This window comes from Anopheles merus, chromosome 2L, assembly GCF_017562075.2.
Source record: "Anopheles merus strain MAF chromosome 2L, AmerM5.1, whole genome shotgun sequence".
Taxonomy (NCBI): Eukaryota; Metazoa; Arthropoda; class Insecta; order Diptera; family Culicidae; genus Anopheles; species Anopheles merus.
Genome location: NC_054083.1, coordinates 33116705 through 33142860, shown reverse-complemented (window position 1 = coordinate 33142860; position 26156 = coordinate 33116705). Strand labels below are relative to the sequence as shown.

Genomic DNA, 26156 nt, shown 5'->3' with positions numbered 1-26156 from the left:
AGACACACACACTCACACAGCCACTCATAAAAATGCTGTCCAGAAGCTGTCGCCAACTTACACAACCCTGCACCGACACCAGCAATCCAAAGCAAACTGCGATTGTTCGAATGCGTCTTCTTTTCACACAGCAGCAGCAGCGCGCCCATCAGAAATGGACCAGGAGGCGCGACACGTACGAAGCACACTGTGTGTTTGTGTGTGAGAGAAGGAGTATGTGTGTGTGTATGGCTGTATAGTAGTAGTAAAGAACCAGCTGCCAACCCGTGCAGCAGCAACAGCAGCAGCAAGTGAGTAGTAGTTTACCCGTGCGCGTGCAGACAGACCCCGTAGCACGTGGTGGGTTACGTCTACGACAACCGCCTACGCACTGCACTCGGTCGATGGCTGTGGCTCGCACAAAACCCCATTTTGCACACACAGAGAGTGCCCGGCGTTTTGGTTTGGTGTGCCCGTTCGGGTTTTTCGGGCGACATCGTCGGCCGCGCGCCGATCGATTTCTCGGGGGCTCGTATCCCGAATCGGATTCTCTCGGCTCGCTGGCCGTCGTTCGCGCGCCGCGGCGGGATGCTGCTGCTCTCTCGCTCCGGCTTTCACTTTCACGCCTCGGGACGGGCCGCCATTCGATGCTGGTGCTCTGCTGGTGGGGTCTCCCGGCTATGGTGTACTATGTGTGTGGTGCGTGCGGCGGTGCCGTATCGTAGTAGCCAGGCACTGCACACAGCTGGCAGCTTCATCCGGTGTCGGAGCTTTTCAGCGTGCAAAGCATCGCCGCGATGGCACGAACACCACTGCAGGCAGCGGCACTGTACGGTTGCAATGGTTTAAGTGTGTGTGTGTTGGTGTGCGTGTGGCAGCATCCTTTCCGTGCGCTGCTTGACATCTCTTTCTCTCTCAATCGAGCTTTGGGCAATCGTCGCGCGGCGTTGAGCTTTCGGTGTGTTCGTAGAACTACCGCCCGGGAAAAAAGCGCACACACCAGTGCAGGATTGCAGGTGGAGATTGACCGAACACACTAAGGAGACGGGAGGAAAGCTGGAAAGTGATGCCAGAATGTTGCTTCGGTGGCATTTTTTCCCCCTTCTTCTTCTGCTGCGAACACTTCTGTTCGGCTGTTCTGTTTGGGTACACTTTTCTTCATCTTCTTCTACGCTTTCGTCCATCTTTCCCTCGTTTCCGAACGAACAAATAGGACAAACAGGACTCTTGTGTGTGGGTGTGTGTGTGTGTGGTGTGTGTGTGTGTGTGTGTGTGTGTGTGTGTGAGCGTGTTTTTCGACCGATTAGAATGGTTGTCCAATTTAGGGCTGCACCGGGACTGATACAGGGTTGCCGGTTGCCCCTTTGCCAGAGATATCGGTCGCGGCCCGGTACGGTGTGGGACCGTCTACTGCGCTGAAGCATATCGCGATGCTTAAACGGGGCCCATGATGGATCGTTCGGGAAAGGGATTTGGTACAGCCGGGGCACATCGCAGGCACTCGCAAATGGGACCCAGCCGAGTAGTTGGCAGAACCATGGGGACCATGGGTAGAAGCGAGGCGAGAATATTAAAATGTGACTGTTTAAGCTGTACGGCCCGTTTGCAAAATGGAACCAGTTCGTTGGAACCCGTCAGTGAGGATATTGGAATATTGGAGATATTTATTGCTTCGCTAAATTCTACCGCTAATTGTTTTCGAATTGTCCATTCTTTATCGTGGGGGGATGATGATATTCTTTCTGATATTCCTGATATTCTTTCAACACTAGTATTGAAATACAATACCGATCTAGTGATCTAGCGCACTCTGGCAAGAGCTTTTACCAGACCAGTTGAGTAACGATTCCCGATCAGAGCTATCCGTTCATTATTATATCGGCAATTTCACACGGCTACAAGTCTCTAGTTCAATGCTAGCATCGTTGTTAAGAGCTGGTGTGCTTTTTTCTAGGCCCAAAAATATGGTACCTACAAGAAGAAAGCTTTTATTACCTTCCATTTAACTTCATGTCTTAGTAAGTCATTACCATGGTACGACGTTATTAAACGCAACGTAACCACTCTTACACCGGTTTCCTTTCGGAATGGCTAAAAAATGGCCACACCGACGAACGCAACCGCACACACCCACTCCTCCCTATTGCTTGCTTCGCGACAGAGACACTTTCTTGAACGCGGACTGGAATGATTAGCAACGTAAATGACGGTTGTTTTGTTTGTCCCGTTCCCTTTTTCCCGTTCATTTATTACACATCCACAGAACGTAACGAAAGGGGAGAACATACACACGCACACAGTGTGCCGCCCAGACCCCCCCCCTGGGGGGTGTGTGATTAATGTCCTGCAATCGTAACACCGGCAAAGGCAAGACACTCTCGCGCCAAATTACAGCCCCAAATTTTAGCGTAAAAATATGCAATACAAATGTGCGCCGGGGGCCTGGGTGCTTACTACTGCTACTACTGCTCGCGGGACATTCCGTGGAAAAAACGGCCGCTTTGGCAAATGTGGATAGATGCCGTTTGCGTTTGATGGGCTAGGGGGGGTTTTTGTGCCTTCCGCCCGCTGAGTAGTAGTAGTAGAAGTGTTCGCGTAAAAACGCGAAATGGTACTTTTTCTTGTGAATGTTTCTAGCGGTGCGTTGCGGGGGTGTTGTGTCGTGGAGGGGTTTTTTGTTGTTGCCAACTGTTGTTTTTTGCGACCTCGGTCTTCTTCGCTGGAAGGATCCGCACAGAATGTTCCAGAGCTGGGGCCTCGGTAGCGCTCGGTAGCTGGGTTGTGCATTGTTTTTATCGGTCTGTTGGGCACTAAGCTGCTGCTGCGGGTTGCTGCGGGTGGTTTTTACTCTTATTTAATGGTAAGTAGCTTTTCCGGGAAATGGACTCACTCGCCCATCAGGCGGTCAAGGCCGATCCGGATGTACTGCAGCAGCGGACTTGCTCCAACTTTGATCACAACTTTGACAGTAGTAGAAGATTTTTTTTTGTTTGCCAGCGTTCAGTTAGACCGAAGATATGTTGGGCTGGGAGAGTTTGTGTTGGAATCCGATTTCATGCAATTGGGGAAGTAATTTTCAATCCCAAGAATACGGACACGAGCGGTGAATTCCTGTGAGCAGTTGAAGAATTAAAATTCCCCACATTATAGCTTGCGCTTAAAAGCCAAATAAAAAATTAGTGGAGAGAGAGAGTTTTACAATCATACAGTTTACAAGGAATTCAGCGAGATCGAACGTAGTCAAGATGTCTAAGATCTGCTGTACAACACTCAAGAATATGGTAGTACGGCCTGTGCCTTAACCAATGATGAGTGATTAGTGTACCAAAAGAGAGTCTGATGCATCTGAACGAGTTTTGAGCCAACGATAACCATTGGATTGGTTTCTTTACTTAATATGATACTGTGTATAATATATTATGTGTCTAATATGAGTGATAGAATATATTTTTTAATGGTGCAGAAGTCAAACAAATGTATTATTGTTCCGTGTAGTTTCTAAATTAGTATCGCTAGTGCAAAGAATTATCTTGAAATGCTAATGATGAACCGTTTACGTTAGGAAATCTAAAATAAACGCTGACTATCAACAATAAAAGCAAATAAGGGACCTTACAGGGTTTCCCATGATTTATTGGTTGGTTCTCATCAATTTTTGGTGGGTTCCCATATTTTTTTGGTGCGTTCCCACGATTTTTTGGCCGTTTCCCAGGCTTTTTTGGTCTAATTGTATTGATATCCAATCGGAAAATACCAATACATTATGGGAACGAACCAACAAACTATGGAATACGATAAAAAAAGTCGTGGGAACACACCAAAAAATCATGGGAACTGACCAATACATCGTGGGAAACCCTGTAAAATGCAATAAGATCACAGCAAACTAGCAAACAGCTTCAGAGGGCAAGCAGCCTTTCAGAGAACGATTTCAAAGTAAAACGGGCTACGGGCTTCGTTCAGCAAGAGTGCTGAAATTGGGCAAAAAACAGCTTCTTAGCGCGTAAAGTATAAAATTACAAAGATCAACAGGTAAGCTCTGGATTTGGTTGCTTGTAATTTTAGCTCTCTTTTGGGTTGTTTTTTATTCTTCTCTGCACCTACTGACTGATAAAATTCTGAGCCAAAAAGGAACCCGGCAACGCTGCCGTGCGGTAATTCGGTCGATTCGAGCTTTATAACCGATCTAAATGTTGAGCACAAACAGTGTCGTAGTTGTAAGAGAATGTTGTGTCTCACTCCTTGAATCGTTTCGATAGGAATGCCAGGCAAGGATTTATTTTAAGTATTTTATTATAAATATTATCTTTTATTTATCATTCAGTGGATATAGCATAGACTTCGGTGAAAGTCCATGTTTGAATTATTTTATTCTTGAGATTATTCAAATTCCTGTTTGCCGTAATAAACATCACGATCTTACCTTTGTCCAGGGTTTTAAATAAATCATACAAGCCGGTTAATCGATTAATAGTTGATTGGGAGCGGCTGATCTAGTATAGTATGGTAAAATTGACGCATTTAGAAAACATGATCGGAATTTTATCACGTGTTGATTGACATAAATTGAACTAACCCTAGTACTTTCAAGGGCAGCACGACTCAAAAAATTGATTTTTATATTAAATTCTATATTCCATGACTATTTTCTCGTTCCACAAGTAACCATCGCGAACCAAAACGGGGCCATTATCATGTGCTCGAGTTCGACAGCCGCAGTTCGCATTCAAGTAATCCCGTTTAATTTAGTTTTATCGACAAAAGTTCCATCAGCTCCCAGCGAAAAATATAGGAGAAAAATCCAGAAAAAATACTGCACCCAGTCCAGCTCCATTTTCATTACACGTCGCACCCCTCGTCCCGTCCCACTGCTTATCAGTTTTTGCTTTTTTACTAATTGGCCACTTTTTGCGAATGTTTTTTTGCTGTTGCCCATCTCGTTTTTACCATTGCGCGTGGAACCTTGTTGTTCGGTGGATTATCTTGCAGCAGGTTCTTCTGGTAGCTGGCTTTTTACTCTGCCTGCTGTGCATGATCCATCGTTATCGACGCCCCTTAAACGCTACTCGAAACAACGAAATTGCTATTCCGTTCCGACTGTTGCTCTGCACCGCGCACAAGAACGCGGATTTCCTTCCTTCAGCAGCAAGAAACCGTTCCAGCTGCATGAGCTGCTTGCTTGGTTGGGTCTAGCGGTGGCGGCCGCGGCGGTACCGAACCGGTCGGTCATCGAATTGTTTGCCCTCCCGACGAGGACCTTGTATTAGCGCTCCTCAGCGTTAGCTTCACTTTTCGTTTTTTATTATTAATGTTGTCTCGTTCAGTCCTTCTCTGCAGCCGCACACAGAGTGTAGCTTAAAATGGTAAATCGTATTCCCTTGGAAGAGTGGAAAGTCTCTGTCCCGGGGATGAGTCTCGGGTCGATACACTTGTTTCGCTTTTTTGCTAGCTTCCTACCAAGCGAGGCACCAAGGGTGATGCCAATACGCACACACCCCGTGTGGTCGGAAGGGCCAGAAAGAGACGGGACGGGCGATACCTATTGCTATGGCTTATCGAAAATTAAATTTCAAATCGGATTATTATCAGCATTTTAATAAACATTGCACTCGTGGGCATCCGTGTGGTGGTGGTGGTGGTGATGATGGCGGTGTGAGGAAGTCGTCGGTGTGCACGTGCGGCAATGGAAGGAAGGGTCCATTTTCTACAATTGACTGCACATTTGGAATTTACCATCAGTGCCATCAGTCATTTGGTGAGGAATTTGGTAGTGGCGGCGGTCTGCTTTTTGTGCTCGGTGCGGCGGAATAGTCGAGTAAATTCTTTCCATCCCTTTGATTGGTGGTGTCACATTTTTTGCATTCACATATACTAGATTCGACTGCAATTCGCTGGAGGGTTGGTTTATTTTAATTACCAGATTGTATTGAGGGGCTTCTACATTTTAGTTTTGTTTTGAAGAATAGTCTTTGTAGCTGAAAATGCAGCAAATGAATGATAGATGTTGAAGGGTTTACAATTCTTGGATGATGTAGTGATCTGAGCATACATCAAGTTCAACAATATTGTGTGATAACTGTTTTTTTTTTTTGCAAACCTCTTACTGAGAAAATTTACCGATTGAAAAACATTTATTTTCATAAACTTCTTCTTCTTTTGGCACAACAACCGTTCTCGGTCAAGGCTTGTCTGTACCACTAATCGGGGCTCGGCAGTGACTTATTGATTCCCCCCCATAGCAGGAAAGGTGGCACGGTAGATTCGGGACTTGAACTCATGACGGGCATGTTGTTAAGTCGTACGAGTTGACGACTGTACCACGAGACCGGCCCTCATCATAAACAGTTGCCCGAATAAAAGAAATAAACGAAGTTTCGCAGGATTTTGTGTCTCATAACCCAGAAAGATTTGTTTTTGTTTTGTTTTTTTTTTTTGTCAAGCCTAGTCAGTTTTTACGACCTTCATGTTTGTTCAATGAAAATATTTAAAATTTGCCTTAATTTTTAGTGTTTCCAGTGATGACAATCACGTTCTGATAACGATATTTTAAATACCTTCCTGAGCAAGGAATGTCACCTTTATATTGAACTGTCATTTCACAACAACACGGATATACCGACAGCCGGATAAAAGGTACTCGGATAACCGGCGATTCACTGTATTTTATTACAGATACGCTAAAATATATTGCATACGCATGAATTGGTCTTTTTTCTATTTCAATTCAATAATATAGGTAGTCTCGTACTCGAATTCGTGGATTCGGAGATACGCGGTTTTCTAAATTTGACAGTTTGAGCACTCATACTGTATTGTACTGATTTTACTAGTCGATTGTAAAATCAATGCAAAATAAATTCACTTAACTTAGCTACCTACCTAACCTAACCTCAGCTTAAGGTTAAACTCACTTACCCTACCGCTTCAAACAAAACTTACAATAAAAAAATCGTTATAATATTGTAGTCTGATAACTGTTTTTTAAACCTTTTCCTCTGCAAGTGAAGTCACCTTCGTACAAAAGTGTCATTATGTACAGCAAGAATAATTGGACAGCCATAGCAACATAAAGGCTAGTCATCAAAAAAATTCTACCAAATGTGTTGGCTTACAATAATTTGTTAGTTTCCCATCCCTGGCTTTTTGCCCTTTTGCTGATGAAAGCGCCACCAAGCGGCGTTTCGTTGAACCACCAAACAAACGTCAAACGGCAAACTGAACGAAAGCTCATGCACATTTTTAACGAAACTATTGTCAACAACAGGCATCATACGGTGATGCCAAAAAGGATCGTCTGCAGAAAAGTAAAGCATACCGGTATCTGCAAAATCGTGTAAGAAAACAGAGCAACACGGAACAGGTGGCAGTTTTCCCGGCGATAAGACACCGGTCCAGCGAGTCTCCCATCTCGAGCAGCGGTGCAGGTTGGTGGTGTGAGGCAAGCTTACTCGGCACAAACAAGTGGTGGCGGCCGCGATGCAAACCACGATGGACGGCGAGGGATGCGATGAGACGCTAACGACGTACGGGATGAGTTCGTCTACCGCGATCGGCTCAAGCCGGCTGAGCTTCGAAAACAGTGCCTCGTTCGAGCTGAGTAAGTGAGGGTGGATTGTGGGTTGAAAGACCGACCAGCCTGCTGCAATGCACTATTCTTTTCTTCCTGTAGGCCGTAAGAAACGCCGCATATCCGGCCCGGGGTGTGATAGGACCACCGACACGATGTACGAAGGGAACGTTAGCGGCGATTCGTTTTCGACAACTGCGACCGGCTACACCACCACGACGCAGGTGGCCCAAAGTCCGTGGGAGACGCGTCGTATAAAGGCCGATCTGATCGAGGCACGCTCAAGGGTAAGGCAACGAATGGGTTTTTTTTGGTGATGGTTCCGCGGTTTACCCGTCTCTTTACCCACCCACCGTAGATAACGTTCCTGAAGAAGGAAATTGAACACCTCAACACGGAAATGGCAACGACGCAGCTGCGCAACCAGCACAAAATATCCTCGCTCGAGAAGGAGCTAGGCTTCAGCGGGCAGAAGGTGACCGATCTCGAGAAGCACCTGCAGCTCGTCCGCAAGCGGGAGCACGTTGCCAAGCAGGACCTGAACAAAGTGCGCACCCAGCTCCAGCAGCTCAAAACCGAAGCCGACGGGCGGCAGTTCGAGCTGCGGCAAGCGCTGCAGCGGCTGGAGCAGAAGTACGATTCGGACACCGGCGAGCTGAACACGGAAATACGCGACCTCACCACCCAGGTGAACGACCTCGAGCAGCAGCTGACGCTCGCGCAGGACGAGCTGGACACGACGCGCGAAATCAACGACACGCTCCAGAGCAAGGCGGACGCGTACGATCAAACGAAGCGCGAGCTGGAAGCGACGCAGGACAGGCTGGCGGAGGCGGAATCGCGCGTGAAAACGCTCGAGTACGAGGTGGGCAGCTACGAGGACTGGAAAAGCCTGTCGAAGGTGTCGGCCGACCGGCTGGCGAACACCACCGAGCTCGAGAAGGAGAACGTGCGGCTGAAGGACCAGCTGAAGAACCTGCAGAGCCTGATCGGCGACAAGCTGCTGCTCGAGGAGCAGGTGGCCAGCTCGCAGGCGCGGCTGAAGGATCTGGAGCAGAAGGATGCGCTGTCGGCGGCGCTGGAGGTGCGCGTGAAGGAGCTCGAGCGGGAGCTGGTCGAGTGGCGCCAGCTCGGCAAGGACTACACGCCCAAGGAGAGTCTGGTGAGCGCGAAAACGATGCGCAACCGCATCGAGCAGATCCTGCAGAAGGATCTGGTGCTGGCGAACGAGCAGTCGTCCGTGCAGACGGAGAAGCACCAGATACAGGGGCGCATCGAGGAGCTGCAGTCGGAGAATGCGCTGCTGAACGGGCGGCTCGCTGACTACAAGCGGGCCCAGGAAGGTTTGCAGAGCATCGTGCATCGGGCGCAGAAGAAGCTGAACCTGGTGACGGGCGAGCGGGACTATCTCAAGCAGCTACTGGAAAGCTACGAGAATGATCTTACGAGTAAGTGGAACGTGGGACAGTGAGGATGGTTTTGCGAGTGGTGATGGTACTAAAACAGGACTTCTTTTCTACACCAAACAGTTAGCCATTCCGTCGTGGGCAGTGAGGCGGACAAGAAGCAGCTAAGGGCACGGATCGAAATGCTGGAAAAGACGCTGACCGGGTACAAGGATCTGTGCCAGAAGCAGGAGGCCGATCTGCAAGCGAACAAAGTGTTGCCCGATATCAGTAAGTAAACGAAGTTGATTATTTGTGGTACCTTTGTTTTATTTTTAGCTGGAAGAGTAGAGAAAAATGTTCCTTCCGTTGCATTCAAAGCACACAGGAGAACTATCTTTTTCTATGTAGGAATTATTATGTGTAGGAATAACCTCATTTGTGGCGTCGCAATGTAAAAGTGTTTAATGAAGTATTACGTTGTACTAAAAATACACGAACATTCGTTACGTATTTAGCATCCCCGTAGACAATAGGTATTACTTCTTCTTATTTGGCACAATATACTTGGTCGGTCTAGAGCTGCCTAAGCCACTAATGAGCTTGGCAATCCGTGGCTTGTGGGTGTGCTCACACTTAGCAGGATGATAGTCTGTTCTGGGCATGGTGACTCAGTCCATACATACGGTGCTGAACCCATGACGGGCATGTTGTTTGGTATTTCAGAAGTATATTTATGATTTAAGTAGAAATTAGGTGTAGTTTTTTTTATAACTCAAGGTAAGGTAAGAGTTCCACCAAAGGTGCATTTCTTCTACGGCAAATTATTTCTAACAGTAAACTTTACTTAATTTCCCATTTTCAAACCTCCTACTACACATCTAGGCTTCGTACTAACGTCCGAGCAGTACGAGAAGCTGCGCAAAGAGATTGACGAGCTGCGGCTGGAGAATGAGCGCCTGACGCGGCGCAAGGACGAGCTGGAGGTGGAGGTAGAAAACCGAACGCTAAGGGCACAGATAAACCGCCCGTGCCCGAGCCAAACAACGAAGCTGGTGCGCTACATCAACAGCCCGGCGACGGAAGATATCGTGGCGGAGCATAACACGAAGCTGAAGCTGATGGCCGAAATCGAGCGGCTGAAGCTGCACATACAGCGGCTGCAGGAAACGAACCAAGATCTGACCGAGTGTCTGCACAACACGGACGAGACGGGCAACATGACGATGAAGATAAAGGAATCGGTCGACCTGCGGATGCAGCTGAAGGAGCTGCAGGCCAAGTACGACCAGCGGAAGGAGCTGTACCAGCAGTCGTCGGAAGACTTCCGCACCGTGGTGAATCTGCTGTTCGGCTTCAAGATTGACCGCATCAGCGGTAGCTACTTTCAGCTGCGCAGCCAGTACGCGGAAAGCCCGGACGAGTACCTGAACTTTGCGCTCGCACCGGACGGCAGTGTGCTGACGCTGCTCGAATCGGACTATGCCGCGTCGCTGCGCGATCTGGTCGAGACGCAGTTTAAAACGCACAACTCGGTGCCCGTCTTTCTCAGTTCGCTCACGCTCGAGCTGTTCAATCGGACCACCATGACGGTGCAGTACTGTAACGCCGAGTGAATGTGGGAAGTAAGAAGCTGGTCCAGCCAAACTGCTATCAGAGATCATTCATAAGACACCCACCCGAAACGTCAAGCAAAACAGAAAAAATAGTCAGCAGATCCCCGTTATCGAGCCCGTTTGCTGGCTCCAAACAAGGACACACAGTTCAGTGCACCTTTTTTTCCACGCATATATCTAGAATGGTCTGGAAAGTTGCATTGCTGCTGCTTGCCGTTTCACTTAAATTTCATTAACGTCAAAATAAGGCGCCCCACCCTCCCAAAAGTCATATTAATTTTACTGGATTAAAGTAGGCACTGTGTAGAAGGCTATGCAATACCGCATAGAGAGATAGAGAGCCGGGTAAGAAGCATCTCGTAACTGTCCAGTCATTTCATTAGGAGAAAATGTGTAGTGAAGGTGGCTTTTGTTGAACTGTGTTGAAGCCGTTTTTTTATTTTAAACTAGAAAGTGTGGAACATTGGATGGTGTGCAGTGCAGCATTTTGTTTTGTTGTGTACATTACAAATTGAATAAAGCAAAAATCAGCAATGCTAGAAGGCAAGAAGGGTATAACGAGGTTTCCCCACGATGATACCAAGATTGTAAAGATTTAATAATTAAAAAGTAAGTCAAATGGTATAAACCAATCCAATAAAACAAATCACAGGAAGGTGTAGGCAACTCGGCTACCAAAATAATAATGCAAACAGTAAAAATTGTTTCCTCTTACGGTCATTAATTTCGGATGTGTGCCGAACAAAGTGAGCAGGAGTGAGTGCCTGCGCGTAGTGTTTTGTAGTACATCACATTTTTCAGCTTTTATTTTGGGTATCGGTTTTTCGATCATGTCGACAATCAAGAACTCAAGTACCACTTCCCAGTGTGGGCGGGAACGCAACCGGAAGAGAGTCACCGTTTTACAAAAACGACAACCCCGGTGCACACCGGAGAGTTAATTCTGTCAGGCGACGAAGAAGTGAACTAGAGCGGCAATCCAGCTTTCAAAGACGAGTAGAGTTGGTAAGTATAGCACTGTTACTTACTTATTTTGTTCCTTTTTAATCCCATTTCTATTTGAGCTTCATACATAACTGATTTGCCTGATTCCGGTTTACTCGTGTTTTATGATGGAGTAAGTATTAAACTAAGTTGTTTATTTACCAACCAAACCATTTTCACATAATTAGTATTCATTGAAAGCCCTTTACCAGCTGTTACAGTTCAATCAAGATAAACCAGGTAAACCTAACCTAACCTAACCTGTACGCCCTAAGCAAATGATTAGTTGACTTAGAATGTGATCTGTGTTCTGCACCGTCTACCATCCTTGCGTGTCCTTCCAGCACAATTTTACAATTCTTTTACATACCCAATCCAATTTTGTGCTCACTGCTGCAATTCTACTGCGCTTCCTGCACCACTGTTTGGTTTGGTTTAGTGATGACTATTGACTTATCCCTTTCCTATCCCTTACTAATGTGCGTTTAATGTGTTTGTGGTTAGTTGGTTTTACAATCTTTTACTTGTCGTTTTGTTTTGTTTTTTTTGGTATATCGTTTCGTTTTTAAAAATGGGCGGCGGTGCATTCGAAGAAGTGTGCTCTGTCCTGCATACAGTACAGTCCGGCTAATCGGGATATTCAAAGATTGAGAGAGAGATACAGTGTGTGATAAAAGTTTATGGTCAGTGTTTTTTTTTATTATTAGCACTACCATTTCTACGAAAGGAATGATTTGGAAATGTTTGAATACGAGGGCAAACCCGTCCATTTGTTTGTGCACAGAAAAATATTTGTTTTTGAAAGGAAGCTCTACTAACATCCTGTTACACTGCACTGGGAATACACATTCGCAGGGAAGAAGTTGTGCCTGCATCCCGTCCAGTCGTGTGTGTATGTATGTGGATTATACAAAGGGAAGATGTACGGAAAATTGTTGCCCGAGCGATCTCGTGTAAATATATGTTGACAGGGATAGATTTTCCGTTAAATAGCAATATATTGTATATATGCGTGTTTGTATATACCCTACAGTAATGTATAGCTTTCTTTTGCGGACTCTTTTTTATCTTGCTCTCACTCTCTTTCTCTCTCTCACACACACACAAAGAAGCAGACACGTCCTATTGTCTACTTTCTCAAGTGAACAATTGTTTGATTATACGTTTTCTATTCCTTCCCTAGGTCAGATCTTTTTCTTTCACATTCGTTTGTGTTGTTGTGTTTTGCTTTTGCAAATGTAAATGTAAAATATTTAGCACTGCGTGCAATTTAATAATATAATCTAACCTTTTAAAGTAAGCTAATGAATCACCTAAACCCTTGTTCCTATGATAGTCAAAGAAGGTGTGTAAAGACAGCCCACAGCATATAATGCACGACTCCCAATACCTGACTTTGGAAGAGCATTATAATTGTAAATACATCTGCCTTTAATGTTTGGAAGGCAAAAAAAAAAACAACAGCTCGGCTAATTTTGTGCGTAAAAAAGATTGCAGAATCGCAATAATACGAAGCATTGGGCTTTTTGCTTTCAATTTCTCCTAGTGTTGTGCAGTTAACGATTGTAAAGTATGTATTAATTACGGGAACAGTTTCTTAACAAGCACCCAAAACTCTTAGCAGGCGATAACAACGATATACGCTTGTAGTATGAGTGTGTATGCGTGTGTTTTAGTGTTAAGTGTAAAAAAATAGTTCACACCCCCCTCCCCACCTTTTGTTTTTGTCACAGTATAAAGCAATCAAATATCAACAGACAGTTTCATAAACCATTTTTGCAGACAATGGTGAACATGCGAGAGTGTGTTAATGTGTAATTATTAAGATGCTCAAATCACTCAAAAGTACTGCACTACTTTCCGATGCAGTTGCTATAGATTCGGTAAATCGGGATCTAATGAGCAAATTTTAATGTTTTTTTTTGTCAGTTCACGTGCTTTTAACTTTTCTTCCTATAGTGTTGCTACATATTGGAATATTGTTGTTTGGTTCAATTTTACACTCTGTGTTTGCTCTATATAAGACACGTAAAAGTAATTGCCTCACTGTAATTCGCGACAAAGCGATATAATTAGTTGTGTTTCCCTCCCCCTTTTTGCTGTATTTCAGGTAAAAATGAAGTTAAATTAACTAACAGCTCCCTTTGAGCTTACTTTTCACACTGTAATATGGCATTGTGGTTGCATTGTTCTGTGTGTATCAATTTTGCTGAAAGCAAACAGGGCAGTTTTATATCTAGAATTAAGAGAAAGACATGAAAAGACAGCAGATCAGGAAAGTGTGGTTGTAGAAGTAGGCAGAAAGAGGCGGTAGAAGAAAGCAAAAGTAAGATGAAAAGTAACCAATTAACAATAAACTATTGTTACCAAAAACCAGAGGTATAAACCATGTCACTCAAGCACAGAGCAAAAACGGAGAGAAAGGATGCAAAAAAAAAACGGAATCAAATCTAGAACAAACAAAACAAAGGAAAACAAAACAAGTGCCTAATAGACAAATGCTAAGCGCCGGCGGCTAATAGCACTAACAGGAAAGACAGTTGTTACAATGTGTTTCCTTAGTTGGTCTGAACTGATTTGAAGCAATTGATTTGCTGTTTGCTGTTTGTGTTTTGGTGTCTAACTCAAGTTTGCTGCTATTCTTCTTTGCTAGTCACACTTACAAGTAGTTTGTGCCCACAGTTTGGTAACAGTTACCAATATTAATGTGTGTCGGCGTGTGTGTGTGTGTGTGTGTGTGTGTTTTTGTTTCCGTTTATACACCAGGTTTTAACTATTTCCCATGTGACTGCGCGTTCTTCACTAAAGAAGTTAGTAGTTTAGTAATTTGATTTTTGTTTTCATAATTTCTTGACTAGTTTGTGGAGTTTTTTTTTCTCCTTTTTCTTCGGTTGTCTATTTTATTTAGATATACAAGTATATGTTGGATTTGCAGCATGTTGCTTTTTTTGCAGGTGTTGTTAGTTATTGGTAGCAGTGGTAGTAGTATAGTGGAGTTAGATATCCAGTTCGCTTCTGGGTTATAGACGTGTTATGGTTTGGTTAAGTTTGAAGTTTTATGTTTGTTTGCTTGTTTTCTTCTCTCCATTGCTTTACGTTTAACTCTTTCAACTCTTTGATGTGTTAAATGTTTGGTTTTGCTTTACAATCTATCTAACAAGGTGTTGGTGTGGTTAATTATGAAATTGTTCTACTTTTGATCTCGGCAGACATTCGGGGGCTTCGATTTAATATCTATTTAACATTGGTATTTGCTTCAATCGCTTTCTTTCGGTTGTATTTGTTTTAAATTTGTTGTATTTCGTTTTTTGGTGGGTACAGTGTATCAGTGTGCTCGGTTTGCGGCACTGAAAGAGATGTTTTCATTACTTCTAGTTTAGACGTTACTTTAACAACTATATCGGAGTGCGCACGTGCGTCTAGTATAACCTAGCTTCTTTTTTGTTTATAGTAGCTGTATTGGAGCTATGTATTTATGTGCTGTGTTTATGCTTTCTAAAGGTTCCGGTGTGATGTACAAATCGAAGGAAGGGTGCACAAATTCAATTCGGATACAGGCTTTTGGGGTTTTCCATGTTATAACACATTCCATTTACTAACAACTGTAACTCGTCTCGGGGTATCAATTTGACATCCCAACTGGGGGAAAGAAAATGGTACTTGTTTTTCCTTTTTTTTTGCACCTCACCATATTCAATTCAATGCTATTCAATCAAACCACACTGGGACTGGACTTCATGTATCGTTCTCATGTGGTTCAGGGGCCAGCTCACCATGCTATGTTTGTGTGACTTGATAATTACCCTCCTTTTAACCACACAGTAATACATCCCAGCTACTTGGTACACGCAATCGTTGGTGGCAATTCGCAATTAAATCCGTGTAACCCACTTCGCACGTCTCTGTTGCTTAATAAAAGCTATGCCCGGTAGTTGTGTTACACGTTGAAATAGGACCTTAGGGAGCATTGGGGTCCCCTGTCGGTGGCGGAACGGGTTGCACATGTTAGCATGCAATGAAGGGGGGTTGTCCCGAGAAAGGAAGGAACAATCAGCAGCAGCTCATCAGGAAAATAGCTGCCATCAATCTAAAAACACGGGTGGGAGTGCGCACTGAGACGCTAGAGGTCGTCCCATACGGGAGCAATCACTGCAGTCTAAGGGAAGTTATGGATCAATAGCACAATTGGATAGATTGTGAACTTTACCAAACAAGGTGACCATGGTTAAATGCTCGCTTTGAATTGATGAAAACTGTCTTTGAAATGATATAATTAAAGATCGGCATAAGTGTAGAAAACTTTGTCAGTACATTTCTCGTTTTTCGCACACATACTGGAAAGGAGAAGGAGATTGTCCATTCATTGGAGTTGCTATTTTGTGCTGGGAAGATCTCAACATGCTTGTGCCAGGGGGGTTACATCTGTTCACTAGTTTATATCCTTACTGATGGTATATCTATCCAACAAACTTAAAACTCAAACTTATCCGTCACGGAAAAGCAACCTCCATGTACCTGCTCATACATGCGTGCTTCTCTCTAGTTCAATAAACAACTAGCCAACAATCACAACGAATGAAACCTAACCTTTTAATTGGATCGTTACCACCGAGGACCAACGTCCACTTCGTTCGACCACCTTACCCCGTTCGGAGCGATTGGTTGCCACCTAATTTCTAACCTTTGCCATATTTTGAACAATCTAAACTAATGCCTACAGGCTCTGGGATAAAGCTAAAAACGTCTCCGTCGACACACATTGAACGGGGTAGTAGTCCACATCCAGTCCAGGTGGCCAAAGGTGATGGGATCACCACCTCACCACACCTGAAACCCTGCTCCTGCGGTTTCACGCTGCTGATGAATGGGTTTTGGATTTACTTAGTCGTTATTGCGTTGACACTTCTCTTGCGTTAGAATTCGTTTAAGTCTGTAAGCTCTCGGTTGACAATTGCTCTATATCGCTTGGGACGCTGGGAGACGTTGGACCAAAGGGAGTCGGGACGTTTTAACCGGAAAGATATCCCGTATTTGTCACAGTGTGTATGTGTGTGTCTCTCTCTCTTTCTCTCTCTCTCGCTTTGGACCTGTAAAATGTCTCAGCCCAATCCGGGGGTGGCCGGGAAAGTGTAGTAGGCAGCACATCTCGACTACCCGTCGCGCCTGAAGAAAGACCGCTGGGGACGTCTTCCGCGTCTCTAGGCTTGCTGGATCGAGCTCAGGAAGGTGGGATCGACGGAAGCAACTTTCGCTGTCAGAAAAGCATGCATGCAGAACAGCAAACTTTGCAGCACATGACACTCGAGTTCCTTTATCCCAAGGGATGATGATGAGGAGGAGTTTTTAGGTCGGAAAATGGCGGGGGGGGGGGCAGAACCAATCGCAATTTTTTTTATTTGAATGATGGCGGATGATGGCGGAGAAGCGAAAAAGAGAAAGGAAGAAAAAATATAGAAACTCCAAATTAGCATCAACATTCTGTTTACGACACGGGCGCATTCATCTACAGTGCCCTAGCCAGTGCCGGGGTTCTACTACGGAAGCGAAGTTCAATTGGAAATTCCAAAATACAAAAACAAACAATTAGAAAAAAAAACCACTACAAAGACATCCACGAATCTGACGGAGAGATTCGAAGTGTCAAAGCCATTCATTGAATGTGAGCACGCATTTAACAAGAAAGAATGCAGAAAACAACCCATAACCCAGCACGCACACCATTCAGTGTGCGCCAAGTTGGCAGGAACTTTGCGGAACGCTACGCAATAACGAAAAAGCATGTGACAACAAACAAAATTAATGCCCGGGTGAAGACTGCATACCTTCGTTTCGATGCTGCGCGTTTCGTGGTCCTGGAAGTGGAGCTTCAGCTTCGATTTGCCATCGTCGCTGGAGCCGCGTAGCTGCGAGAACTTGTACTGCCAGATTACGGCCGCTTCGGCCCCTTCCGTGAGCGAGAATCCGGCCTGCCAGTCCAGGGTTAGTCCGCCGGTCTTGCCGTGATGAGAGACGGCGAACGTTTTGCGCTAAAAAGAAACAGAGGTGATATTTAAAACCGTAGAAAGTAGCAACAACACTAGAAACATTTCCCGCCAACACTTACGCCCAGCTTGATCACGCTCGTAACGATCGCCGCGTTCCAGCTGTTCTCGATCCGCAGCAGCTCCTGGCGCGTCTCCACGCTCAGGTAGCGCGGCTCGTGACCGGAGCTCTGGAGCAGGAAGCAGTGCTGCCGGGAGTCGACCGTTTCCGACTCCTTCACCACGCGGAACATCGTCTGGTACACCTTGTAGGCGACGTTCGCCTTGGTCAGGCCGGTCACGTTGAGCGGCGGCGAGTCGAACAGCATCACCTCGGTACCCTTCAGCACCAGAAAGCGGGGCTTGTAGCTCTGCCACGAGATGTGATTGTTGATGACGCCCTCGTTCACCCAGCCCATGTACTCGATCCGTTCGCCCACGGGGAAGTTCCGGTTGAACAGCTTCATCTAGCGGGAGGAAAAGGGGAATCTCCGGCTTAGTGTGCTGTGCTGTGTGTGGACAGTGGAGTTTCCGTGGAGTACCTGCAGGCTCGTCAGTCCGACCACATTGTCCGTGATGTACTTGAGCCACTGGCTGAGGATGGCCAGATCGTCGCAGTGTATGATGCCGGTGGTGGTCCCGTTCAGTCCGCGCACCTCGAACGCGTTCGGTCGCAGCTTGTCCGTGCCGTAGATGTACCTCGTAACGTATGCCATCATCAGCGGCACTGTGGGGGGGGATAGTTTGGGTTCGTTTTCAACGATATAGTGCGGGTTTGGGCAAATCAATCATCCCGAAACATTGTGTCGATGCATCATTTTAGCGGCACACAAAGCACTTACCCGAAACCAAGTCGATCCATCGATTTTCCGGCTCGGAGCTGATGGACACCGGGCGGCTACTGTTGACCGATTTCCAGTTTTCGTCCGCCTTCAGCTCTGCGCACGTCGCATCATTGTCCGATTCGGGCGTTTCTCGGCTTACTGGAGGAGTGAGATGTGGTGGAGGGGCAAAAAAAGGATGGAATAAATTATTGAGTTCAGTTCATTTTGGATGCAGCACACCCGGGGGTGCAGTTTCGGATGACTGACGGGTGACTTTGAAACCAGCACTTCTCCAACCATGGACACTGGCTCTGGAGGAGCTGGAACTTGCTGCATGATAAATGATGCACCTTTCCCCGCGCACTGTTGGAGGTGTTCGTGAACGAAGGGAGTGGAAATTGGTTCTTTCAAGCTAATTGCAGGCAAACTTGGACGAGAGTTCCGCTTCCGGGAGAAGAAGTTTTCAGCAAACGGACGTTAAAAGTGTGTGTGTGTGCGAAACACAATGCTTTTTTTCGGCGTTTTCCGGGACTGTCAAACCTCAGTTTCTGTCTTTATAAAGATAATAGAGGGTTTTGAAGGAGTTGTAATACTTTTAGTTACCTCGGGCAGACAGAGTTAATGAAAAAATTTATACATGATGACAAACGGGACATTGGATTTTCTAACGGGTAAAAAAAGGAATTACTCTTTAGCAAATGTTTGGCAACAAGTGCGTAAACAAGAATTTTGCGAGCAAGAATTTTACGAACAAGATTTTTGCGACCAAGAAGTTTGCTAACAAGAAGTTGTTTGCGAACAAGAGATATGCGACCAATAAGTCTGCGACCAAGAGGTATGCGACCAAGAAGTATGCCACTAAGAATTTGGCGACCAAGGAATTTGCGACCAAGATTTTTGCGACCAATAATTTTGCGACTAAGAATTGCGACCAAGAAGTTTTCGAACAAGAAGTTTGCGACCAGGACTTCGCGATTGCGATCGCGATGCCAACCAGTGCTGCAAAATGTCATGAGCATCACGAGATATTCACCAACGAAAACCATGAACATATACGTGGTAGCTTTATGATAATTGTTGATACTCAATAAAAATGCGTCATTACATGCCGAAAACGACATGCGAATTCTTGAGTTAAACGCGATACTCTGACTGACAAGCTTAGCTTAATGCCGTCACAAGCTTAATCATTTTTCTGGATGTGAACAATGCTGCCAAATGCCACTGTTTCATTCACCAATACTCATGACTGAAACGAAGCTCAAATCAGCTCACGCACACAACTGAGATGATCAGTGATGAACTTCAGCGAGACTGAAAATGTCGCGACCAAGTGACTGACCAAGAGTTGGTTGCACACAATGTCACCAAGCATGTGATGGTCGCACCAACTGTTTGAGGCTCGCCTCTGATCATCACAGTAGAACTTTTGACGCTGACATGATTTTGTTTCAGCAGGAATTTGTCATCGATATGTCTTTAACATTTTGAAAAACTGATCAGAGTGAATAAAAATCATCACATAGTGACGTACCATGCGATGGTCGCAAAAATATCATGAAGTATGTATTGGTCACACAAACCGTTCTGAGTATGCCCTCTGATTATCACAATTGAGTACGTGACGATCAAATGGATTTTGTTTCAGTCCGATTTTTTTATGACATTGCCAGTGACATTTTGCAGCACTGATGCCAACTTCATTGGATCATATGAAACACTCTGAATCATGCATTTGTTTCATAAACCACCTCCTTTTTAGAATAGGGCAAGTCGCGTCTATTCTGGGCGTTCCTGTCGGGAAATTATTCTAAAGAAATCATACTCATAGAAGTTTTATAAGTAACTAAAAAAGCCACTGCTTCGAATCTAAATATTCAATAGGCTCACATACAACCACATATCACGACATAGTGGCTTCGACATCCCTGCAGCAAATAATTACTAAAAACAATACTCCGTACAATCTGAGTGCACACTTTGTACTAAAAGCTAGTACTGAGCGTAAATTACATCACGAAAGTCAGTCCGGCGTTGCTCCCTTCAAACAAAGTGTTTTGTTGTGGTAACTTTTTACTCTTTATACGCAGACGACGAATAGCCATCGCAAACCGTGTTGCCGCCCAGCAGTTGCGTAATGTAGGCCAAAGTTTTTGCAACTTGATTGAAAGTATCTTCCGCACTGCTAGCAAACCGGCGAAGCAACAAGGTAAAACGTGCCTGGCTTCCTAGCTGTACAGCTTACACAGAAAGCTCACCCACAGCCACACCTTGAAAGGAAGGTAGAAAGGACGACTTGAGCTTTGCAGTACTTCACTTGAAGTGTGTATGTCGTTTTCCACTTTGTTGTCGCAAGGCTTTACTTCTGACTCCATTTCATCGCAATTCGCATTCAACCACCAGCGTTTTCCACCGGTAAAGATGACCGATTCCAAAATGCAAAGTGTGAGCAAGAAAGTGAGTGGGGTAAAATAAAGCAAAAAAGTGGAAGACTTTTGCCTGTTTTGTTGCTTCAGGCAGCCATGCGTTTACAGGAGAGTTAAGAACAGCGTGCTGTGAAAAACCAAACAGAAAGGGCTAGGGAACTTACATTGTTTCTGCAGGAACGGTGTGGCGGCACGGTAGTGCTTCACAGTAAGGACAACGATATCGCCAGCATTCCGGAGGATGTTGACCGCGTCGTCATGTGGACAGGCTGTGATGTATTCACCGTTTACCTGAAACAGACACAAAAAAAGAACCGAGCGTCGGTGTAGTGGTGGGGGTCTTGGGAATTTTTACACTGAGCAAAAAAAAAAACGAAACAGTCTAGAGGATGATGATGAATTGAGCTGCCCGGGTTGGTTGGTTGGTTGGGAATTTTCCTTTTGTTTTGTGCACAGTGAACATTCTGATGTTAAATACTGCTTGACTACTCGCTTCGTCATCTATTCAGAGCTTTTGGAGGGGTGGTCGTGGCAAGGATGAGTAGTCGCTTTTGATGGCAGTCAATCGGGGGATGTGTACAGAATAAAGCACGTATAATGAGCTTGAAGTGGCTAATTAAATTTGCTGCTTGTGATGTTCGTTATGTCATTCGCGTTATTAAAATAGAAACACACATAAACGAACGCTGGTTGGTAATGCAATTACGGTCACATTTAAACATAATTCAATGAAAATCATTCACAACGCACGCGTACAATCGATAAGCTGTCCAGATTTGTCAGAGAAATGATATTGGCTGAACACAGGCACATGCAGGTACAGTGCCATTTGACCTTTTAACTATACTCCAAGGAATTCTGAAACGGGAATTAACACGCAGGAATCCACAGGGAGTAGTAGCATAGAAAGCATAGAAAAAATAATTATCCAAAATTTAATTAAAATTCCAGCCTAAATGTTTCACCTCTTTTTTGCGTACGGTCCTGCTTTCCGGTGCGGTCTGCTGAATAATTCCGATACCTGGTAGCTGTGGTGGTCTAGATTTTGGGTTGAATATTTAAAAAGAAGGGGTGGCTGACCACTACCGTTGTAAGCTTTTTGCAGTGTAGCACTGACTATTTCAAAACCGGGCGGGAAACTTTGGTCAGTACCCGGTGGGCAAACCTTTACATGCGAAATATCCTTCCGCACGATGAAGTTCTATGATGAATTTTTGATTCTGATTTATGAGCCTATATCACTCACTCACACGCATACCTGCACATACCATAAAACACTAAATCATGTGTACTGCATCAGAGGCAGATTACATTAGGCTGGATGTGGATGTGTGAAGTTTTCCAATTACAACTAAAAGTAGTGGTCCATTACTGATGAATCGAACGAACTCGAGAGTCTGCAGGATTACATAAAAAAATACAAAAAACCCAGCAAACAGCGCTGTAAAAAGGTGACACATACACACACATACAGTACCTGGCTGTTCGAGCAAAACGTGTCATCAAAAAGCCACAAAAACACATACGGCCGCAAAGAGTGACCGATGTGTTCATTTATCTTGCCCGTTTGACGTTTGGCAAGGATCGGGCCGTCCTTGCTGTGGCTCACCCTTTTCCGCCCCTCCGTTTTGCCACCCTGCAAAGATGTATGGGTATTGACACATTCGTACGTTAACTTAATTAAACGCCCACCAACACTGCGGAATGGCAAAGGTGGGAGGGAGCTTTCACGTGGGATGCACATAAAACGAAAGTAACGTAACACACACACACAAAGCTTCCAAAGGACACCAGACCGCACACGGTGAACAGAAAATAGTAAGCGCCCATTTGTTACATTTACCCTTTGCTGGTGACATTCTGGCATCTTTTTGTTTTTGTTTTTTTTTGTTCGTTGTTCTGCAATGAGTACAATGAGCGCACACAGAGAGGACAGATGAAAACCAGGAGATTAAGTAAGCCTGGTCCGGGTCGATTGGTTGAAATGAGTGACGGGACGGAGTTGAAGTTGATGCGACCTGTCCATTTCCAGTGAGGAGATTATTTCCTCCCAAGGACAATCCACTGGCAGAGGACTCTGGTGTCGCAGGTAAATGGGATAAGTTTGTAGCAGAGTTAAGCTTCCCGCACTCGCAGGTGACATCCTGGCTGCTCTGTGTTGACGTTCAATTAAAAGTACAACGATACTGCTTGATCGTTGACAAAGCACAGACCAGGAACGGAAGCCTTCATTTGGGCGTGGAGTACATGACTTACCCATTAGGGTAGAGCTCATAAAAACTCTTCGGTGTCCTTTTGTGCGTTCAGTGGGGAGTGGTGGTGAGTATCATAATTTGGATAGTAAACGAAAAGAGCTTTTATTACGTTTTGAACGATTTTCTAACGCTTTGTTATCAGTCTGGGTTTTGTGGCTCAAGAGTGAATGGGGGTAATGTGTTCGTTTACTTCATGAGCGTCCGTGTCGCATAGATCTACTAGGTACACACGTAAGGCACGTGGTTCTAGATTTTTGTGCTCAGCGAATTCTAATGAAGATTTAGCCTTTAATTGATTTAAATGTACTAAAGATCTTTATTTGTTGGGTTGGTGGATTTTATTGTGTGTTCCGAAGAATATAGAATATGATGCCTGTACTACAATATCGATACCAACATCGAGTACACATCTTGATGTGCAGTTTGTAGGTAAACATGATATTTCAAGATTGGAGTATTTTCAAGAAAATGATATGAAGCCTTTTGTAGATCAGATACTACGTGAAAGAAGGATTAAAATTGGATCCTATGTATGGATCTATTTTACAACAATGTATAACAACCTATTTAGGACAAGTCCTTAAAGCACAAGACTATTACTTTGGAAAACCAAGAAGGATTCCTTCAGTATTCAACTCAATGCCAAATTGTATTGTATATAAAAGCCGGGCTACATTGATCGTACTCCGTGGAGTAATTTTTATATTCACTAGCGCATCTGGCGGCGGCTGACCGAAGCATTTTGCCAAACAATTTGGAGCCGCTCCAGAAAATATGTTATTTTTCCATGTTTTTCACTTTAACTGGACTGGAAAAGCTTTGTAATTGATACATAAACATGTTGTGCAAGTATTTCAGCCATTTTCGCGTCAAAAAACGATTAAAAAACTACTTAAATTTGAGATCCGGTGCGACCATTCCCTCGATGACCAAAAAAAGCTTCCACCAGCCGCCGCCAGATGCGCTAGTGAAAATCAAAATTATACTACGGAGTACGGTCAATGTAGCCCGGCCTTAATATTCTTCGTCTATGCACTCACTTTCTTCCTTATCAAACTAAATGCGACCGAATTGTTTGAGGAGTGTGTTTTTTTACTATGATAATATTTATTGTTTTGTTATTGTAATCTTGAACTTAATGGTGGGCGCATTCGGGCTGTTAGTCTTTAGACTACCTTCTGTTTGCTGCCTGTGTTTTCTCAGGCTCTCAAAATCAATTTTATGATTTGGATCGTCTGGTGTTATTCTCATGACTTGATCAACCTTAGCACTGATAGGTTGATTTATTCTAAAGGTACTCTAGTCTCTTTAATCCGTATATATTTACGCAACATCCTCAACAATCATGTTGTTCTTACGACAGAGTTCATGTTTTAGTATATTAGTACATAAAGTAAACCAATGACACACTTATAGTTAAGGATCAGCAATTTACTTAGGAATTTTATTTCTATAATCAAAATTAACCTCACTGCAATCAAAAGCTTTGTGACTCTTTTACGAACCCAAGTGGACCTTTTCGGAATGTTCCATTTTTGGCAACGTTACTGCCTCATCCATGAAGAAAGCATACCTTCCCATACCACCGACCAAGCAATTAGCGATTTCGACCAAGATAGCTGACCGACCGAATAAACGGTCTCTTTTAAGTTGTCGACGATGGTTTAATTTGTCACCCGGAAGTTTTCAGGCGAAATCTTCGTTATCTGGCTCAGTAAAGGACCTTTTTTGCTTTATCTCCGAAATTGGGATAAACGAAAAAGAAAGCAGGAAGTATGGAAAAACACACACACACACACAAAACCCCCAGATTTACCTGTTTGTTCAAATGACTTCGCAAATTAATTCGTACGACAACGTACAACGAGACAATATTGCGATCCAAATGTCGTCATCGCGGGGACAATTTCAGAAATAAAAGGATGAAAGAAGAACAAAGCAACAATCTTCCAGCTTTTGGGTTTCGGAAATTTTTAAATTTAATTGTAAGCCCATTCTGTAAGCCCGCTGTGGTTTCAGGCAAGAGTGAAATGTTTCGTCCAACCCCAACGTTTGCAATCCGTAGAGAGATTAACCACATTTTCCCCGGTTCCGGAAAAGCTTACTTTGGTTCAACCATTGGGGTTGGTTTGCTCTCTTTTAGAGGAGTTTTTCTCCGGTGTAATCCGTGTCCGTGGTTTGAAACAAAACACATACATATACACACACACACACACAGTACGGTTACTTGATGCCCGGAAACGGGAAGTACTCTTATTACTTGCCGGAAATCCTTCGTTTTCAAGCAGGCAGCGAAATCTGCAGCAGTTTGTGTGTGTGTGTGCTCCAAGAGAATCAATTTTGTTGCCTTGGTTGGCGCTGATTGGCCTCTGTTGAAAAGCTGTAAAATGATCCTGATTATTTTTAGGCAACAGCTCGGAGCAGGAATAAAATGAAAAACGAAGAAATGTTTTTCGCGGAAGGCCTGGGAGAAATAGGGAATGAAAGCACAAAGCTTGAAACAAATCAGGATTAAAATAATTTTTCCCCTTGCCAGGGCTTCCGGGCTGTTTGAGCAAAATCATTTTCTTTCATATTTCCGTTAAAATCCAGCTTCTGGGTCAAGGGTTTTGGATGAGGGTCGCACGGGATGAGACGCAAAACTTTCAAAAGACAGGGACTCATTTATTTATCCCATTCTAATTGGGTTGAATTGTTGAGGAATAAATTTCAATTTTCGAACGGGTCGGAGTTTTGGGTTTGTGTGTGACGATAGCTATCAACAAGCGGACGGTGTTTCGCTTGTTGGTGAATCATTTACCACTTGCTTTTTGTACTCAAATCATCCTTTCTGTGAAGCCGACAGTGTGTTTGTGCAGCATAACAAGGAAATTCCCCAAACGGAATACGATGTTGCCGACGATCCCAGCATTACGTGGGCATGTACAACACTGCTTATCGATATTACCGTCACCGGTACCTTGCTCGCTGACGTGTATGCTAACAGGTTTCCTTGCTCCCCATCGGGGGCATTCTATCTTTAGGTAACCCGGGCGCCCTCCTTTTTTTGGGGTAGCTTTTAAAGTGAAGGAAGCGAAAAAAAACCCACATCCAACCCAAA

At 44.4% G+C, this 26156-nt stretch overlaps 3 protein-coding genes across 10 annotated transcripts in view; 1 reads left to right on the top strand and 2 right to left on the bottom strand.

Moving 5' to 3' along the window:
- Nucleotides 1-390, bottom strand: part of LOC121593184 — a 51988-nt gene extending 51598 nt beyond the window's left edge. For 3 of the 6 annotated variants that reach the window (XM_041915339.1, XM_041915334.1, XM_041915341.1), the window contains exon 1: nt 307-390. The gene's annotated coding sequence lies outside the window, so the exon portion shown is untranslated. Of the gene's footprint in view, nt 1-16; nt 240-264; nt 282-306 lie in introns of those variants that run through there. The other 3 variants (XM_041915338.1, XM_041915335.1, XM_041915337.1) reach the window with 3 other exon arrangements.
- A 6681-nt stretch (nt 391-7071) lies between these two features.
- On the top strand, nt 7072-11541 carry LOC121593185 (mitotic spindle assembly checkpoint protein MAD1). 2 transcript variants are annotated; one of them, XR_006004742.1, is made up of 6 exons: nt 7072-7576; nt 7649-7833; nt 7905-8994; nt 9076-9222; nt 9817-11156; nt 11295-11541. XR_006004742.1 is itself a non-coding variant. In XM_041915342.1 (5 exons), the coding sequence occupies exons 1-5, from the start codon at nt 7456-7458 to the stop codon at nt 10545-10547; spliced, it is 2274 nt and encodes a 757-aa protein (XP_041771276.1). In that variant the 5' UTR covers nt 7072-7455; the 3' UTR covers nt 10548-11256. The 2 variants fall into 2 exon arrangements, 1 of the variants encoding a protein (XP_041771276.1); XM_041915342.1 differs by lacking the exon at nt 11295-11541 and having other exon boundaries at nt 9817-11256.
- A 95-nt stretch (nt 11542-11636) lies between these two features.
- Nucleotides 11637-26156, bottom strand: part of LOC121593187 (gamma-1-syntrophin) — a 59481-nt gene continuing 44961 nt past the window's right edge. The window contains exons 5-10 of one of the 2 annotated variants that reach the window (XM_041915349.1): nt 20966-21092; nt 18394-18534; nt 18094-18278; nt 17635-18018; nt 17354-17557; nt 11637-13767 (exon numbers count right to left, since the gene is read on the bottom strand). In XM_041915349.1, the coding sequence (XP_041771283.1) occupies nt 13762-13767; nt 17354-17557; nt 17635-18018; nt 18094-18278; nt 18394-18534; nt 20966-21092 (1047 nt within the window). In that variant the 3' untranslated portion in view covers nt 11637-13761. Of the gene's footprint in view, nt 16841-17353; nt 17558-17634; nt 18019-18093; nt 18279-18393; nt 18535-20965; nt 21093-26156 lie in introns of both variants that reach the window. The other variant, XM_041915348.1, reaches the window with a different exon arrangement.